Here is a 17,336-nt window from a genome sequence, read left to right on the forward strand (position 1 = left end):
CCGAGGCTCCGGTCACACCCCAGCAGCGTGAGGTGTCACGTGCGACTCAGCTGCATCTGTCTGACCTCGGGGGCCGTGCTGGCCGTCCAGAGGCCAGCATGACAAGGATGACCCCAGGACCGGGATCGTCCCCAAGCGGGACTCGGGCTAAGGGACAGCAGAGACGAACGGGATTCCCGGCTCTTAAAGGCCAGTGGGAAAGCCCCAGATCAGGGCCTCAAAGCTGGGGCTCCAGGGGCAGCCACGGTGGAGCAGGCCGAGGCCCGGAGGCAGGAAGACCGGGGAGGGCAGGATTGCAGCCGCGGGTCTCGGACCAAGGACTCCCAGGGGCTGATTGGGCAAGTCGGGACTTTCACCCCAAAGGCAGCGGGAGCCACAGAGAGCTCTCTTCCCCGAAGAGAGGGAATGTTAAAACGACCGACAGAGCCTTTTGCAGGCGTGTGCAGGGCACTCACAGGGGCTGTGCCCGGTGAGGGAGAACCTGTTAAAGCCCGGGAGTCCTGGGGCGTGCGCGTCTCCTCAGGCACCGGGCCGGGGGGCCCACAGGCATCACAGTGTGTGCTGCGGCCAGGGCTCAGTGCGTCCCCGAGACCGGCTCGGCCAGCTCCCCACCTCCCAGACAGGCAGAGGCGCCCCTCGGAGCCGCAGCGCCCGGGCTGACGGCCTCATGGGGATCTGCTCCCTGGGGCGCCGCCACGGTCTCCGCCCCGGCCAGGCCACTGCCCCCCGGCTGGCAGGGGCATGAGCTGGCGGTCCACAGACACTCGTGGGCACCCGCAGGATGCCAAGCGCGTGCCACAGAGGCCCGGCGGAGAGCTCATCTGGCCATGGCAAACAGGACACGCTCCAAAAACAGCCGGGCACTGTGCTCGGCAGCCTGGCCAGGCGCCGCCCGGGAAAGAGCAGGCGGTGAAGACCACGGGGGAGGGAGAGCAACGGAGGGGGCGTTTTACCTTGGGGGAGCCACTTAACCCCTCTGAGCGCCTGCTTCCTCATCTGTAAGATGGGGGAAATACTGTCTGCCCCAGAGGGCCGCTGTGAGGGGCAAACGGAAGACACACGTCAGCGTCCGGCACGCGGCCTGCCCCAGACCTCACGGGGAGCGCCGGCTCTGAGCCCAGACCCGGCCAGGACGGTCCCCGCCACGGAAGTGCCAGCCACACCGGGGGGACGGATGGCGCCGGAGCTCACGCCAGCAGGGGCGGGCGCCAGGCCCCCCCGTGACGCACCCGGGCCACTGCCCTAAATGCAAGCGTTGAGCGGGGGAGCTGCGGGCCCCTCCACGCCGCTCCCCACACCTTCCCACAGGACCCTCGCACGGCGAAGACCGAGCCTTCAGGGCCAGAGAAGTGGGGGTTCAGCACAGCCTGCCCTCACCAGCTGTGTGACCTAAAGCCACCCGAGCCTCGGTCTCCCCGTCTGCATCAGGAGCACGGAGAGAACCAAAGTCACGTGTACCCAACACCCGACAAGCAGTCGGTGCCCAGGGACAGGTGGCCGTGCACCCCTCCCGGCCCGCCCCACACCTGTCCGAATCCAGGAACCCCGGCCTGGCCATCAGACAGACAGCCGGCTGACCTCGTCCCCAGGGACGCTCACCTTGACGACAGGTGGTGTGGGAGGGACCACGGGGATGATGGGCGTCGAGGGAGGAGGTGGGGCGGCGGCCGGGGGGACGGGGACCGACGTGATGTTTGCAGTAATGGTTGGCACAGGGGTGGCGGCAATGACGGGCGTCTGGGAGACGGTGGGGGGGACGCTCTGAAAGGGGGCTGCTGGGGTGACAGAGGACACGGCCGCCACTTGCTGCGTACCTTGAAGGCAAGGAAAGCACGTTGAACACACCAGGCTCTATCTGCCAGCCAGCTTCTAGAAGCTTCTAGAAGCTTCCTGGACCATCCCCTCCAGCCAGAGCACTCCGGCGCCAGGGAGCCCCTCCCCCCGAGGCCCCGGCCCTGAACCTTGGCTGCCTCCACGGAACACACCTCCCCAGGCTCTCCCTCTGGCCAGAGACTAAAATCTCAACGAGGAAGCTGGACAAGGGGCAGCCCGGGAGGAAGGGCCGGGCGTGGGACCGCGAAACCGGAGGTTCACTCAGACTCCACCTCGAACTAGCTGAGAGACCCAGGCGGAGCTCCTTAACCACCCACGGTCCCATCTGCGAAGTGTGATGGCCGGTGGTGTGGGGGACCCACCGCGGCCTCCCCCGTCAGCCTCTCCATCAGGGCGCACCTCGGTTCCAGGTTCCGGCCAGGTAAGACCCCCAAGGCTCCCAGTGCTAACCCCCACTGCCCTCTCGACAGGGCGCACAGCCCCTCTCCTGTCACAGAGAACGCAACGCAGGCCAGAGAGGCAAAGTCCTGGGGGGACACAAGGACCTCCTGTCCAGACTGCTGGAAGAGGTGGTCTCAGAGGATGGGGACGTGGCAAGACCACAGTCTCCCCACAACAGCAGGCTCGGAGGCAGACAGTAACAGGCCACCGAGGGCCGGCGGGACCTCAGACAGCCCCGACTTGACAGACAGGGAAACTGAGCTCAGAGGGGCCGAGGGACCCGCACGAGAAATGCTGCTGTCAGTCCCCGGGGGGTGTCAGGATAAAGGGACCGTGCCCGTCCGCCCCTTTACCTGCACTCTGGGTTCCGCCAGCCGGCTTCCGGCCTTTGCCCTTCGGAGCAGGGGGTAATAATTCAACTTCCTCCTGGGGCATCTGGGCCACTTTCTGCAGAAAAATTTTCTCTAAGGCTTGGGCCATTAGCACTATGTCATCTGTGGGCTGAAGACACAGGGGGAGCCAAGGTCACTTGTCGGGAAAGGAACCACGTGTTCGCCAAAGACATCGCTGGTTGTAGCTCAAGAAAACACTGACTCGAGAATCTGTTAAGAGATTTGCTAGGGCGGGAGGCGGGAGGAGGCCAAAGGGGCGCATCCCGCTGTGGAGACGGGAAGGGTAACAACCACCCTTCAGCCCATCACGTGGAGGAAACACAACCTTCTACCCGCTCCCACTCAATTCGTCTCTGCTTTATCACGTCGCTCTTGAAAACAGCGGAACCCCCACGAATGTAGGGTCCCGTGGACCTTCCCTAATCTACTCCTCCCGCTGCAAACCACTGTGTGGACACGCTCCCTCATCGTGCAGGGTCCTTGCCGTCTCGGGCGGCTGCGCACACGCGAGCCCGCATCTCTACGGGAGGGGCGTCTAGGTCGGAGGGCGCGGACGGTTTGAAGCATTTGGTTCCCTAACCTCCTTCTGAAAAGGCTGTTCCCACCTTTACCTCCCCTCCCCCAGGGTGGGGGAGGGGGGCAGTGCGGGCAGCGTGTGGGACCCTGAGTGGGGACGGTGGCCAGAAGGGTGGAGAGCCAGGGGGTGACGCGCCCGGCCCCGAGGGCCCTCTTGCGGCCACGTGCGCCCTTACCTTGTTATAAATGTAACAGTTTGTGAACATGGTGTTGAAGTCCTGCATACACTCGCTCGCGCTCCAATAATAACTGTTTTCTAGTCTCTTCTTGATAGTCCCCATGTCCATCGGGTTCTTTATTATCTTATGATAATCCTAGGAAAGAGATTTTCGGAGACGTCATCAGCACCCACCGCGTGGCCATTTCCGCTGCTCCCGAGGACAGTAACTGCACGCCGCGCAGTCTCTTCAGGCGAGTCAGGCGCCAGGCCCGGGTCAAAGGCAGGACGTGGGGCGAGCGCCCGGCCAGCCGCAAACCCCTCCACGCCTCTCGCCCGACGGCTTCTGCCTGCATGGGAGGTTCTTAGAGACGCACGCGACTGTGCAGCCGGAGCAGGCCCCAGAGCTGACTGGCATTCTAGAGACGGGGCCAAGCTCCCTCCCGGATTCCAAACCAAGGGTCCGCCGGAGGCCAGTGCCGAGCCGGGCCCAGAACCCAGGCCACCAACTCCTGGCCCTGGGCTTCGCCTTCAAACGCTCAGGGTTTCTCTACCTGGGTCCAGATGAGAAACCCATCGGATGGATGGCCCGCGCCGGGAACGCGACCCCAAGGGGCGGGTGCAGCGCTCTCCAGGAGGGTACACGGGACAGGAGGAAGACGAGTGAGTCCTGGCTCCTGCTCCCGCCCTCTCCAGCCCGTAGGGCTCAGGTCTCTACACTCGGTGCCCTGCTCCCTACACTCAGGGACAGGGCCCTCCCACTCCCACCGCCGCTCCTTGGTCACCAAGGGCCACGGGCTGTGCCTGGCTTACCGGCACCACTGCTGCCTCGGCCCGAGGGGCGGTCCGTCCAGGAACAGGGCCGCAGGGGGGGCAGGGATGAGCGGGTACTCACAGGCAGGTTGAGCTTGATGGCGTCCACGGGCTGGTAGAAGGGCCAGGCGAACTGGTGCTTCCAGAGCGTCTTCACCACCACATTCTGCATGTACTGTAGCTGGTTGGTCTTGCGGCCCGGCTTGGTGGGGTTGGAGACCTCCGGCGGGGGCGGGTTCACAGGGCCCGGGGCCGCCGGGATCCCCGTGGGGGCGACCGTCGCAGTGGTGGACATCCTCCGCTGCTCGCTCACTGGCCGTCACAGCAGCGGCTCGGGGACGCCCTGGCTTCCACTGTGCTCCTTTCGGAGGCCTGACGTCCCATTTCTGGGCCCAGCTGGGCAGCACCTACGGGGGAGGAGGTACAGCAGAGACGGGCCGGTCACCCAGGCCCCACCGCCTCTCCCAGCCCCACGGACTCCCGCGTGGTCGCAGTGAGGCCAATTCATCTTGCTCACGACAGTCGCCCTGGTCAAACCAGCCCTCCCCTGTCACCCAACCACGCTAACTACGGCTCTCAGGCTGGGGCAGGGAGGTAACAGAACGCGGGCCACCTGGCCGACGCAAGGGCGGGAAGGCGGCCGTCCGGGCACACGGCAGCGGTGGGAGGCGGTGGCCCCAGACGCGGCCACTCCTGCCTCACTGCCCACCAACTGCCTGCCTACTGGGGGCGGACTCTGACTGTTCTTGGCCGTGGCACCTTTGCGGGAATGATTCACACGTAGAGACGGCTATAGCATCGACCCCGCAGAGCCGAGCCGGGCAGGCAGGACGTTTGTGGAACCACGCACGGCGTGTGGAGCTGGGCCCCCGGGGCAGCGAGGTTCTGATGTAACCACGAGAACGGGTGCTGGTTTGTGATGGCGGGCGGGGGTATGACACGCCCGGCCCCGGGCCAATCGGGAGGGCAGGGGAGGGCACCCCCCACCCTCCTCTCTCAGTAAATGAGGGGCTGCTGTGGACCTCCCTCCCCCCCACCCCCCGCCAACTTTCAGGAATGCCCTCCAGGCTCACGGCTGGAATCCAAGATGATTAACTACACCCCAGAACACACAGGCCGGCCCCGACATCGGAGGCCCAACATATCCCGGGGGCCAGCCGGCGGCCCGCTTTTACTCGCGAGTGGACTGTTTACTTTACGAGTGGACTGTTGACCGCCTGTGGAATGAGAGCACCGGGCCACGTTTCTGAGCCCTGCTACACTCCAGGTTTCTGTGTGTCCCAGTCCCCGTCACAATATCCAGACGGGTCGGGGCCGGGCGGCAGTGCCCTCTGCATGAGGGGCTGGGGGGCACCGGGGGACGGCACCGGGACAGCACATGTCGGTGACCGCGATCAGCCACCCTGCCCACAACTTGCAAAAGCGGATGGTTAAGACCTGGGGAGTTCTGTGAGCTGGTTAGCACCCTGCGGGTAGCTGGCCACCTGCCACGTGGGTGTGTTCACGCCAAAGTAACGCGCTCCTACTACAAACCACCGCGAGCGGCGCGAAGAGGGTTCAGACAGACAGCAGGGGCATCTCTGACGCACGAAGCAGACCAGCGGTGCATTCGAGGGACACCCCGGAACCACCACCACGAGGCGCCGCGCCCAGCACCCTGGGGAGCCCACAGCCCCACCCCCCCTTCCACGCACTTCCGCGGTGAGCTGGCGCCTCTCCCGCTCCTCCGGGTCGCCAAGCCCGGGGAAGCAGCACGGTCGGCATGGTGTCCTCGGCCCCCGCCAGCGGCTCAGCGGGGAGGGTGGCCGTGCCAGCTCGTGCTAATGGCTATGAGGGTGGGTCTTGACCACCAGAAAGGTGTGGGAGCCGGGCGCAAACCTGGGTCGTGCTCACACCCTGCGGCCCCACCCTCACTCCTGGCAGGTCAGCCCACGCTTGGCCTGAGCACCACTGCCACCTGCTGGGATCCCTGTGAACCCCTTGCCGCCAGCCCTCCCCGCCAGCCCTCCCCACACATCGCATCTGGCAGGGGGGTGGGCCCAGGCCACCTGGGGCCGCTGTTGCTGCCACCGCCACTCTGCCCAGGAATCCAGGGAACAAGCAGGATGCAGCCAGGGGCTAAAACACGATCTGGGGGTCTGGGGGGACACGGGCCAACCACCCCCGCCCCAAGCAGGAGGACAGACGGGCACTGCTCACTGCAGGGACACGCTCAGGAGGCCACCAAGACTGGAGAAATGCCCCAAGGCCTCCCTCCCTCCCTCCTCCGACCACTGCTGCTCCAAACCCGTGGCTGATGCAGGGAGCCAGCACCGGCCACAAACACTGGAACGCGTCCCCAACCCTGCCTTCAGGGGAGTGCCCAGGGGCAGACCAGCAGCCGCCGCGACCTGGGGCCCAGACGGCGCCGCGGAAGCTCCTGCACCGAAGGTCAGTGGTCACTATGGCCCACAGGAGGCCTTCCACGGTGGCCCGAGGTGAAGCCCGCCTCCAGCTCCGCTCAGGGGCCTGGTGAGACGTGCAGGAGGGGCCCAGCACCGTCCAGCCCATGACGCCCCACGATCTGTGGGGACTGTGCACGGCGATGGGCCCTCCCCCTTCCTGCAAACACTCTACTGAACCCGGGCGGGGACACCGCGCCCGGGGGGGCGCCCCCCCCGAGACCCGTGCAAATACCTGAGGGTGACAGCACCCAGCCCTCGGCCTCTCACGCCTCCCGGGAGCTGGTCCTCCTTCCCTGGCACCCCAGGCACCAGCTCAATGGGGAGGAAGGAAGGGCAGCCAGAGCAGAAGAGGCTGGGGACCCCCCACAAGCCCTTCCAGCCCAGGTGCCAGGACCCACCTCTCCAGAGGAGGCTGGACCGGCAAGGGGACAGCCAGAGAACTTGGCCCACACACCTCCAATACCTGATGCCTGGGAGGCACCTGTGGAGGGAGGGGGACTCAGGGAGAGGCCCCCTGGTCCTGGTCATAAAACCGCACAGGCACCTCGTGTCATCCCCTCCGGCGTGGCGGGCAGCGTCGAGTGGCCGCAGCCCCGCAGGCGCACGCACGCCGTCACCCTTCGAGATGGAGCCGAGGCCTGGGCGTCGGTCACCTCTGCTCAAAGCACAGGTGGACGGCGGGTCCAGGACGAGCAGGGCCGCACTGAAAGCCTGGCCTTGCCTTTCCCCCTGGACACTTCTCTGGGCCAGGCAGTGGCCTCACAGACGCTGACGAGGACGAAGGAGAGCCACAGGCCACCGTGGGAACCCCCACCGGGAGGCGGATGATGGGCAAGGACCTGCACACCAGCCCGCGAGGACAGGGGCTCTCACCCTCTGCTTGGGTTTCTGAACAGGTAGGTTGTGTTTAAAACCCGTTTCTTTTGCAAAAGGAAGAGCATAAAGAAATTTCTATTTCGAAAAACCGCTCGAGCACCAGCCAACCCCAGTCCTGCACTCGGTTCACCACCAAGCGTTCGGAGCGCCCGTTTCTCCTCCGAGGCCTGGGGCCGCGGACCTGGAGTCAGGGGAAGGGCTGAGCAGCCCAGCAAGCTCCTGGGAGGGGAAACCCCAGGGCCACCTTGACCCCAAAGTACGGGGTGGCACCCAGCAGCGTGGCCAGCCCCTGGGGTCCCACCGGCCACACCCAGGCTACCCGGACCCAGCCCACCCCTCAGGGCAAAGCACAGGACAAGACCCAGAGCATGCGAGCATGGCTCCTGCCACTCGGCCCGGAGGCACACGGAGCCGGCACACTATCCATCAGCCTCCCTGGGTGGGATCAGGGCTGCGTTCTGAGACCAGGAAGCAAATGATGCTTCCAGAAAGAAATTAAAACTTGGGGTGCCTCGGTGGCTCAGTCGGTCAGGCGTCCGACTTCAGCTCAGGCCATGATCTCACGGTTCCTGAGTGTGAGCCCCACATCGGGCTCTGTGCCGACAGCTCGGAGCCTGGAGCTGCTTTGGGTCCTGTGTCTCCCTCTCTCTGACCCTCCCCCACTCACACTCACGTCTCTCTCTCTCTCTCTCTCTGTCTCTCTCAAAAGTAAATAAAACATTTTAAAAAAAACGAAAAAACAAAAAAAACTTACACAGACCACTAGCCGACCCCCTCACAGGGTTCAGCCACGAACTAAAAACCTGTAATGGACAAAGCGCAAAACGACGGGGAGGTTTAACGTGCTGTGAAGGTCGGCTGCCGTGGAATCCCGCGACAACAGCTCCCAGGGTGGCCACCGGTCCCCGGACGCCCACAGCGCCCCGAGCAGCCTCTCCCTGGGACGTGTCCAGGAGCAGGGCCGACCCCACCAGCCAGCACCCACCACCCTCAGGCCCCGCCGTCACGGCGGCCCCCCCCCCCCCCCCCCCCGCCCGGGCAAGGCTGGTAGTGGCAGACGGCAGAGAAAACACCGAGAGGCACGCGGAGCGGTCGGCCGCGGCCACGAGCCCCTCCCCTCTGCTGGTGCCGAGACGCGCGTGTGACCTATGAGGTCAGTGACCATGCAGGCTCACAGATGACAAGGCTGAGGCTCCCTGCCCTTGGCGTATTTCCTGAGCTGACCCACATGGGCATTCGAGGGACAGGACCCAGGCAGCCGAAGAAGGTGACGGTCCTGCTGTCACCACACCAACATCAAGGGCACCAGGCCAGGGGGGCCGCACAGAGGGCGGCAAGAAACACCCGCCCGGGTCTCCACACCAGGGTTCAAAACTCGGCTCTCCTCGCTGGCCGACCTCCAGCATTGCCGTCGCCCTACCGAGCGCTCCCAACCCAGCCCCACGGACAGAAACACGGGCGGCATGGCTTCCCACCCACGAGGATATGGAGACCAGGGACATCCTGGCCAACGGCTAGGGAGCTGGGTGACTCTGGCATGTTGGGCTGGAAGAAAATTAGGTGCCCGGGTTCCCAAGTCACCCGGGGAGGGGGACTCAGCACAGCCAAGGGCCGGGGACCACAGCCGCGAGTCTCTGTACGCCCATTACGGGATGCTGTGCGGACACGCGGAGGTCACACGCGGGACAGACATTGGAAACATGTCCGCCTAAGGTAAACACAGCCTTGCACCTCACCTCGGTGTCCCGGCAGACCGGGACCGGCCCCTCAACGTCCTCCCAACCCCACACGTTATGACCATGAGCCACCCAGCCAGCCACGCACACAGAAGCATCACACGTGTCAGAGGAGCAGGAAGGCTCCTGCCGCACCCACTGCTCTCCCCCGGGCCTGCCCCTCCGGGTGGGCACCAACCCCTCTCTGCCCCAACAGGCCTGAGCTCCCTGCGGGAACACCGGACACCCCAGCCCCGCCCCTCAGCCGCGCCAGGCGGGGGAGAAACAGCGGGGCAGAAGCCGCCCTGCTGCAATGGCCGGGGACAGAAGACACAGAAAACTGCCGGCTTGGCTTGCTCCTGCATCTACTGCTGGGGACGTCCGGCACCTCCTTGAGGGAGTCTCCAGTGGGGGCGCCCTGGGGCCCCCAAATCGAGGGGGAAACAAAAGGCAGACCGGGGCACCAGAAGGGTCCAACCCCGTTGTAGCTGGGTGGATCCGCGTGACACGGAAGGCTGCCCGTCCCTGGGGTCAACTTCTACACCCACCTGGGACTCCCAGGTCACACGGAAGGGGACAGGCCTGTGCTGCTCCATTGCACGCTCTTGGCAGTCACGGGCGGGCGAGGGCTGCTGGGTGGTGGCCCCGGACTCTGGCGCCTGAGCCAGGCTGCTAGAAATGCCTGCTGCAAAGTGAATCGAGGGGCGTTTCCTTCAACACTCTTTGGTAATCTTTTGGATTCAGCGTTAGGACTTTGGGGGCAATAGAGGTATTGCGGCTTTAAGTTTTCTGGGGGTGACAGCGATACTGCGGCTTTCAGTTTTCTGGAGCTACTGTCTTCCAGAGACAGGTGCTCAGAGTCTTATGAATGAAACACGCCCAGAGCTTGCTTCCCGATAGTGGGGGTGGAGCCTGAAAATGAGTGGGGGTCTGGAGACAGGACAAACCAGGAGAAGCTGGGCACCCTGGGGGCTATGGACTGCACTGGAAGCTCCTACAGCACCAGAACAGGGTGAACCCCTTTTCCTTGGGTGTTCAGGACCCTGCACCCCCACCCCCCCACTCACAGCAGCTGTGAGATCTGGGGGACACGACCTTGGTCCCCACTCCCCCCCTCACCTGGCTAGGAAGAGGACCCCCATGCAGGTCCAAAGCGCGGGAAGTGTGGGTGCCAAAGAGACCCCAGCACCTTCAGACACGGGACGTGTAGAATCTGTAAGCTGCGAAGTCTGCCCTGCCCCCGCCCCAGCCGCTCCCAGGGGACAGGGTAAGGGTCTCGTCTTCTGGGCTAAACAGGAACGAAACGCATGGTGCCAATTCACCGGCATCAGAGCCAGCGGGCCTGCCAGCTGGCTGGAAACCGTTCTTCTAGAACGTGGGCCTGAAGGTTTGTAAGCACACATGACGTGGGAGCGATTAATTTCACGTTTAAGCCTCCCCGTAGACCAGCAGCCTCCGGCTCCCCACGCACCCGCTGGCAGCCGCTCCACCTCAGAAAGCTATTTATTGCACAGACGGCCCTCCCCGTCTGCACGGGCAGCCCTCCCGTTCACCGAGCGGGGACTCCTCTCCGACACGGCCCTGCAGACGGCAGGCAAGTGGCACTCCTTCCAGGGACAGCCAGGAAGCCTCCGCCAAGTGCCCACTCTGCGCTCAGCACCGCCAGGCAGGGAGGGAGCCCGGTTCCTCGGAGGGGGAGGACGGAGGCACAGGGGACCTGCCCCACTTCCCAGGGGATGCCTGCCAGGGCAGGAAGGCAGCACGTGCAAAGCGGGTGAAGGTCAGAGTGGAGACAGGCCGCCTTCAACTCTGGAGGATCTGAAACCGCCCAGAGCGGAAACTCAGATAAACCACAAAAACCCTCAAACACAAGTGAAAGCCAGAGATCCGGAGTCCCCAAAGTGGGCAGGTGGCAGGGGAGGGCAGGGGGCAGACTGGCCACCAACCCTCAGGGGCTACACACGCTCCACTCTGTGAGGGGCTCTGTGCCGGGCCTTGGTGGGGGGGGGGGGGGGGGGGGGGGGAGACGGGCCCCGGGCTGCAGGCGGCGAGGTGGGGGCTGGCCCGGAGCCAGCCGGCCGGCGCCCCACCGCTTCCCAAGGGGCTTGGACCCAGCCTCTGGGACCCACCTCCCTCCTCCACGGGGAACTAGGATCCCAGATAAAACACAGAAGTCCACCGGAGGCTCACTCAGCCCACGGGGACATCAGGAAAGACCCCTTATTCGGAGTCCCCGGACAAATGAGTAGGATCCTCGGTCCAGTCGCCAGCGTGGAAAACACCCCCAAGACGGGGCAGCAGCCGCCCACAGGTGGCGCCGGAGGCAGGCAGAGTTGGACTCTCCAGGGCAGCCGGGACGGGGGCTGGTGGGGGACAGAAACAAGGGACACACGGACACTCACTTGCAGGTGGCCCTGGAACACCTTCAGCCATGGGGGGATGAGACCGGGAGGGGGCAGGGGCCACACGGGGCATTTCCAGGCTGGCCCGGCCCAGAGCAAGGAGCCTTTATGTGGGCCTGGGGAGGGGGGGGCAGGAGCCCCAGCTTTCAAAGGGAGGGTCGAGGGACAATAGGGGAGGGGTCGGTGGAGGTCCTCGGCGGGACCCTGGCATGGGGAGCATCTGAGCGGAGACCGTGGCACGTCCTGGGAGGAGAGGAGGCACCGAGGACGCTGTCTTTGAAGGGGGAGGTCACTGGTAGGGGTCTGTCCCCAGTCTCAGCCAGAGAAGGGGTCACGGGGCAGGGCCGGAGACTGCCTATGCTGCCTTGTCCTGCTCAGATCCACAGCTCCCACCAGCAACAAGGACGGCCTTCAAACACTCGGCCTCCTGAGGGAGGTGCGGGAGGGCTCTCTCTCTCTCTCTCTCTCTCTCTCTCTGTGCCCCTGGGGGCCCCCACAGCCACACTCCAGTCCCAGTGTGTCCTCGCAGTCCACCTGGCTCGGCACCCGTGGGAGGCCGTGTGAGCTCCGTCTTCCAGGGGGGACGGAGGCTCGGGGCCGAAGGGGCACGAGGTCACCCGGCCAGGAGGAGGCAGATTCCCCGCCCAGCAGACGGGAGCAGAGTGCCGCCCCGGAGCCGGACAACCTGTGCCCCCAGGCGGCACACGCTGACAGGCGGCCGCCCTGGGGCTGGCCATCCAGGTCTCAGGAAACGGGATCCGTGAGGCCAGGGTCGGCTCCCATGACAGACAGAACCAACTGCCTCTTCCTGTGGGGCCAGGGGAGGGGACCCCAGGGGAGGGGAGCAGACGGGGAGGCTGGGCCTGTCACAACCCGCTCAGGCAGGGAGCGCGCCCTGGGTCTAGGTCACACCTGCTCTCCCGGAGCACGGGACCCGACCCCAGCTGGCCCAGGCCCATCCAACGTGCAGACACTCCACTGGGTCTGTAGGACTGTCCCAAGGCCCCGTGCCTGGCCCGCAGACCAACCTGCACTGCGGCCCCGACCTTCCTGACGCCCCGGCCCCCCCCCCCCCCCGCCTTGTCCTCTGGGCCCCGTACCCACAGCACCTGGGGCCCCTGGCCCACCTCATACACTTCTCCCCACCCCGCCGGCCCTCCTTGGGGAAGCCCGCCTCCGAAGGGCTGCTTTCTTGGCCGAACATCGTTCTCGACACGGACCTGAGACCCCACTGCCAAGTGGGGCTCACGGCTCACCAGCCGCACCCCGTCGCCACCGCAAGGCTCTGTCTCTGTACGTCTCCATATGTCTTTTGACCTCCCCCCACCATACTATAAGGGTGCCTCTCAATGGGTGTGAAGGCCCAGAGACAGACAGACAGACAGACAGACAGACAGACACACACACACACACACACACACGATCGGATACGCTGAGCCCTGGCCCAGGCACCTGGCAGGCCAGAATCTGGTGTCAGCGGTGGGGGAGGCCCAGCAACACCCATGTGCATCCCCGCAGGGCACCCCTCAAGGCCAGGCCACAGGCCGCACTGAATGACACCTTCCATGGGGCCGGGAAGGGGCAAGTGACCCGCGGCTCAAAGGGAAATGTCTTCAGGGGACAGATGCCGTGAGGACAGAGTGACTGGCATCCGCACTCGTCCAGGGGAGGGAAGGACCATCCGCTTGGAACAGCTGGTCTCCCCGAGGACGCTGGAGGCCGAGCGGCCCCGCGCACATACGGAGGCGGGGGCCCGGCCCCACGAGCACCAGGGTTCGGCGCCCTGGCCACTCCTTCGGCCTGCCGACTTTCTACCACGCGGCTGTGGCGGGCCCGCCCGGGCCCCGGCGTGTTCCATCCCGGGAAGGGAGACGGGAGCGCCCAGTCGCCTGACGGGAACCAGACCACGTCACAGGCGGGCACCGCTTCAACCGCTGCCGTGCCGGGCTGCCAGGAGCTCCGAGGACCCGCCAAGGGAGCCCGGAGAGCTGACCGCCACACCTGACGGGGTCCCGACCCCACCTCGCCCCACGCCAGGCTAGGCTGCCGCCCACCACGGCCTGGCCTCCGCTCCCCAAACAAGGCCGCTCAGCGACACACGGCGTGAGGAGCAGGGACCTCCTGAGCCCCTGGCCACCCTCGGCATCTAGTGGATGTTACCACGGCCCACACGCGGTGGGAGTACCGCCGCCCTAGCGGTCCCGGGAACAGTACCCACGGTAGTGGTGTCACCACGGCCCCGGCGCTCACTGGGATATCACGTAGGTGTTACTACAACCCAGGACTCACTGGGAATACTGCCCACAGCGCAGATGCTGCCACCGCCCTAGTGCCCGCTGGGAACGGTACCCACGGTGGTGACGTCACTACAGCCCCGTGCTCCCTGGGAACCCGCCCGCGGTGCTGGAGTTACCGCAGCCCAAGTGCCTGCGTGTACCCCAAGCTCTATTCCCCGGCGCTCCTCGGCCTCTCTGACAGGCCCGTGGGGGCTTTCTGCCATCACAGGGGACAGTGGCCAGGTCATCTGTGTCTCTAAGCCCAGACCCACACCCGGCCCGGCCGGGACAGCCCGGAGGCAGTAAGGACGGAGTCCAGAGGGCGCGGACCTTACCCGGGAGCCGACGGCCAGCCTAGCCGGAGCTCTCAACCGCGAGTGCCCATCGACGCCAGGGCTGGTGCTGGAAGCAGCCGGCCATCAGCTGGGGGAATCACCCCCTTCGGGAGGCCCGTGCCACTCTCTGCCCCTTACACGCACGCTGCACCCCCGTGACACCCTCCGGCCACTGCCCCTGTACGGGAAAGGCATCCCCTCGGCTCAGTCACAGACCTGAAATGGCTCCTTTTCCTTCTAGTAACACGTTACGAGGGTCCGGCCACACGCACCTGCGAACGTGTTCCTGTTTGCAGGCAGCGGCCACCGTGACAGCAGCCAGCAGGTGAAGGCATCCCCACCTCCATGTCCTGAGGCACTTGGTGCCCAGGACCCCAACGGGGCCCCCACCGCAGCCACCAGCACGTCCTGATCATGTCCCACACCAGCCACCGAGCCCGACTTCAACCGCACGCAGAGAAAGTGAGCGAGGAACACCCGTGACCTTTTTTGAGGGGCTGGAACAGTACTGCCAAACACCTCACTAACCTCTGACGAGACCCCCCAGTACTTCTGGGACCTGCGGCGGGGGGGGGGAGGGGGCTTCCTTCAAAACACAGCTTTCAGCTGGCTCTCGCTGCAGGTTGTAAAGGGCCTAGGAAGGAGTCAGTTGAGAGCAGACTCTGTTCTAGAACAGTTAAAAGCTGGCAAAAGAAATCAACACTCCCCGGCAGCACTGAACAGCGGAGCCGAAAGCCCCGGCCACACACACACGCAGGTCCCCGCCATCTCCACCGCAAACGTGCATCCAGGAGCCAGACTTCAAATGCAAACCACCACCGTGTGAATGATCCCCAAACAGGACACTCTGCCTTTTAGAGGGCCCCCCCCCCCCCCCACGATTCTCGGATGGCAGGAGCACAGGTACCCGGAGCAGGGGTGTGAGCACCAAAGGGCCTCGTGGACACAGCGGGCACCACCTGGGCACCTGGATGGTGACCGGTGCGCCCGGCCCAAACACACCAGGCGGCCCAGCACTGCGGGGACACCTGTTGGTCTCTTCCGCTCAAACAAAAGGACAAAGCCTCAGGCGGGAGGGAGGCGCGCTCCCAAGAAGACACGAGTCCCTGGGGCACCCCGAGTTCCCAGAGGCACGTGTGCAACGAGCAGGGTGCCACTTTCTGCCACGGTCCACTAAAATTTCCTTGCAAAACAAAGACTGCTTCAACTGGCACCCGACCCGCTGAGGCCAGGTATCCGGGGCTTGCCTTTGGGGTGCCCCTGGTTACAGTTCAAAGATCAGAACCACTCTGATGGGGGCAGGGGAGAACAGCGCTCCCCCAGGAAAGCTCCGCCACTAGAACCAGGAAGTGGCCGTGCACCTCACCACTTGCCGGGCACCCGGCTCTGGCGGCTGGCAAGTTGCCAGCCTGCAGGAGGCGGGCACAGGAAGGAGCCTCGGGCTGCAGCAGCGAGCTGGGCTGGGCGGTGCGCTGGAGGGGCCCCCCCCCTCCACTTTCACTTTCTGCCCAGGACTGCCTGAGAGTCCAAGGCGGGAGCCCAATGTTTACAAATCCTGTCCTTTATTCGAAGCGCACTTCCAAAGCACGCGCAAGCTGCTGCTGAAGGAAATCAATTACTCTACTTCCTAAAAACAAAATGAAGATCAAAACGGTGCCCAACGTCCACCCCAAGAAAGCGTCTTAAATCCCTCTTCCCTGGACGTCCCCGTGGCAGGGCTGGGACGGGATCTAGGCCTCTGAGGAGCTGCTTGGAGGTAGCTTCCAGATGCCCAGGGGCTGAGGCAGGGCCCCCCCCCCCCAGGTCACCAGAAAGGTCAGAGAGAAATGCCCCTCCGCTGCCCACGTCACCTCCCGTCCCTCCCCACCGTGTGCCCTATCTTTCCTTATCTGTAGCCACCAGCACACGTCAAGGCCTCAAGACAGAAAAGGGCAAACACAGAGCTTTATTTGCAAATGAGAGGCCACCTTTAGGGCTGCTGCGAAGGGCCCCTGGGAAGAAGAGGTCCTTACCTCCTGAGAACTGACCCCCTGCACAGATTCACACATTTCTTTGACCCCTTCACAGCCAAAGCTACTCCCCTGTCCCCTGCCGCCACCAAAATGCCAGGCCAGGCAACTTTGTATAGACTTCAGGATCTCCCAGGGCCACGCCACAGACCCAAGAAAAGAATCCCCATCTTAAAGAAAAAGAGTAAGGGAGATAGCTAACAAAACTCCCTTCTTCGTCCTCAGCGGGGTGGGGGAGCACGAGAAGCAGCCGGAGGGACTGTTCCCTCCATTTTCCTGTTGCCCGTTAGTTCGCCCACTGATGCACAATACCCGCCCCACACCCACCACGTTAACTTTGCAGTCAATAACCAAGTTAGCAGACGGGGGAGGGACGCCAGTTCTGCACGTCTGGGCAGAGAGCTTTCAGCCAAAATGAAGGGTCGCGGGACACTGGGGGAATGGGCTCAATAGAGAGAATTCACAGCAGGAACCCGCCCCAAGCGGGCCACCTAGCAGACCCCACTCTGCTTCCCCACTTCCAGCTTTCCAAAATCGTTCCTGCCCCCCCCCCCCCGGGAAAGGAGGCCGCACAAGGCTCCACGCTAGCCCTGCCCCCATATGAGCAACCGGTGGAGGGAGAGGGAGAGGGAGAGGGAGAGGGGGAGAGAAAGAGAGAGAGAGAGAGAGAGAGAGCGCTCCCCGGGGCCCCCAGCTTTATTCACGGAGGAGCCCACTAGGGCCACGGGGACGTTCGGGGTCTGCGTGGCGGGCATTCCTCCCCGATGGGCTTGTGCCATGGTCAGGCCGGTGCCCACCCCGAGTGGGAAAGGGGAGAAGCACCCCGCTCCTCCCGCTCCATGTCGACCTCGCCCGGATTAAGCGCTTTTCGGGCTCATTTCAAAACGGGAACTGGGTCTCCTCCTGGCCTGGCCTGGCCGCAACGACCCAGCAACTCAAAGGGGCTCAAAGTCAGCGCGGGGCCCCTAACTCTGGGAGGAAGCTGCCCCGCGCCACTCCGAGGCGGGCCCGGCCTGGTCTCGCCCCCCGCCCCGGAGGCGGGGGCGGCGGCGGCGGCGGCGGCGGCG

The 17,336-nt window shown here is 64.9% G+C and overlaps 1 protein-coding gene and 1 long non-coding RNA gene across 4 annotated transcripts in view; one reads left to right on the top strand and one right to left on the bottom strand.

The window, feature by feature from the left end:
* BRD3 (bromodomain containing 3) overlaps positions 1-17,336 on the bottom strand; it is a 62,236-nt gene that overhangs the window by 14,971 nt on the left and 29,929 nt on the right. The window contains exons 2-6 of one of the 3 annotated variants that reach the window (XM_040461476.1): positions 12,069-12,076; positions 4,295-4,619; positions 3,419-3,556; positions 2,628-2,721; positions 1,600-1,814 (exon numbers count right to left, since the gene is read on the bottom strand). In XM_040461476.1, coding sequence (XP_040317410.1) covers positions 1,600-1,814; positions 2,628-2,721; positions 3,419-3,556; positions 4,295-4,507 — 660 coding nt within the window. In that variant the 5' untranslated portion in view covers positions 4,508-4,619; positions 12,069-12,076. Of the gene's footprint in view, positions 1-1,599; positions 1,815-2,627; positions 2,776-3,418; positions 3,557-4,294; positions 4,620-12,068; positions 12,077-17,336 lie in introns of all 3 variants that reach the window. The other 2 variants (XM_040461474.1, XM_040461475.1) reach the window with 2 other exon arrangements.
* LOC121021234 (uncharacterized) lies at positions 6,610-7,908 on the top strand. Its single transcript, XR_005786466.1, has 3 exons — positions 6,610-6,723; positions 7,407-7,552; positions 7,862-7,908. It is a non-coding gene; the product is annotated as an uncharacterized LOC121021234 (long non-coding RNA).

This window comes from Herpailurus yagouaroundi, unplaced genomic scaffold (genome assembly GCF_014898765.1).
Source record: "Herpailurus yagouaroundi ecotype Mexico unplaced genomic scaffold, PumYag 267, whole genome shotgun sequence".
NCBI classification, from domain to species: domain Eukaryota; kingdom Metazoa; phylum Chordata; class Mammalia; order Carnivora; family Felidae; genus Herpailurus; species Herpailurus yagouaroundi.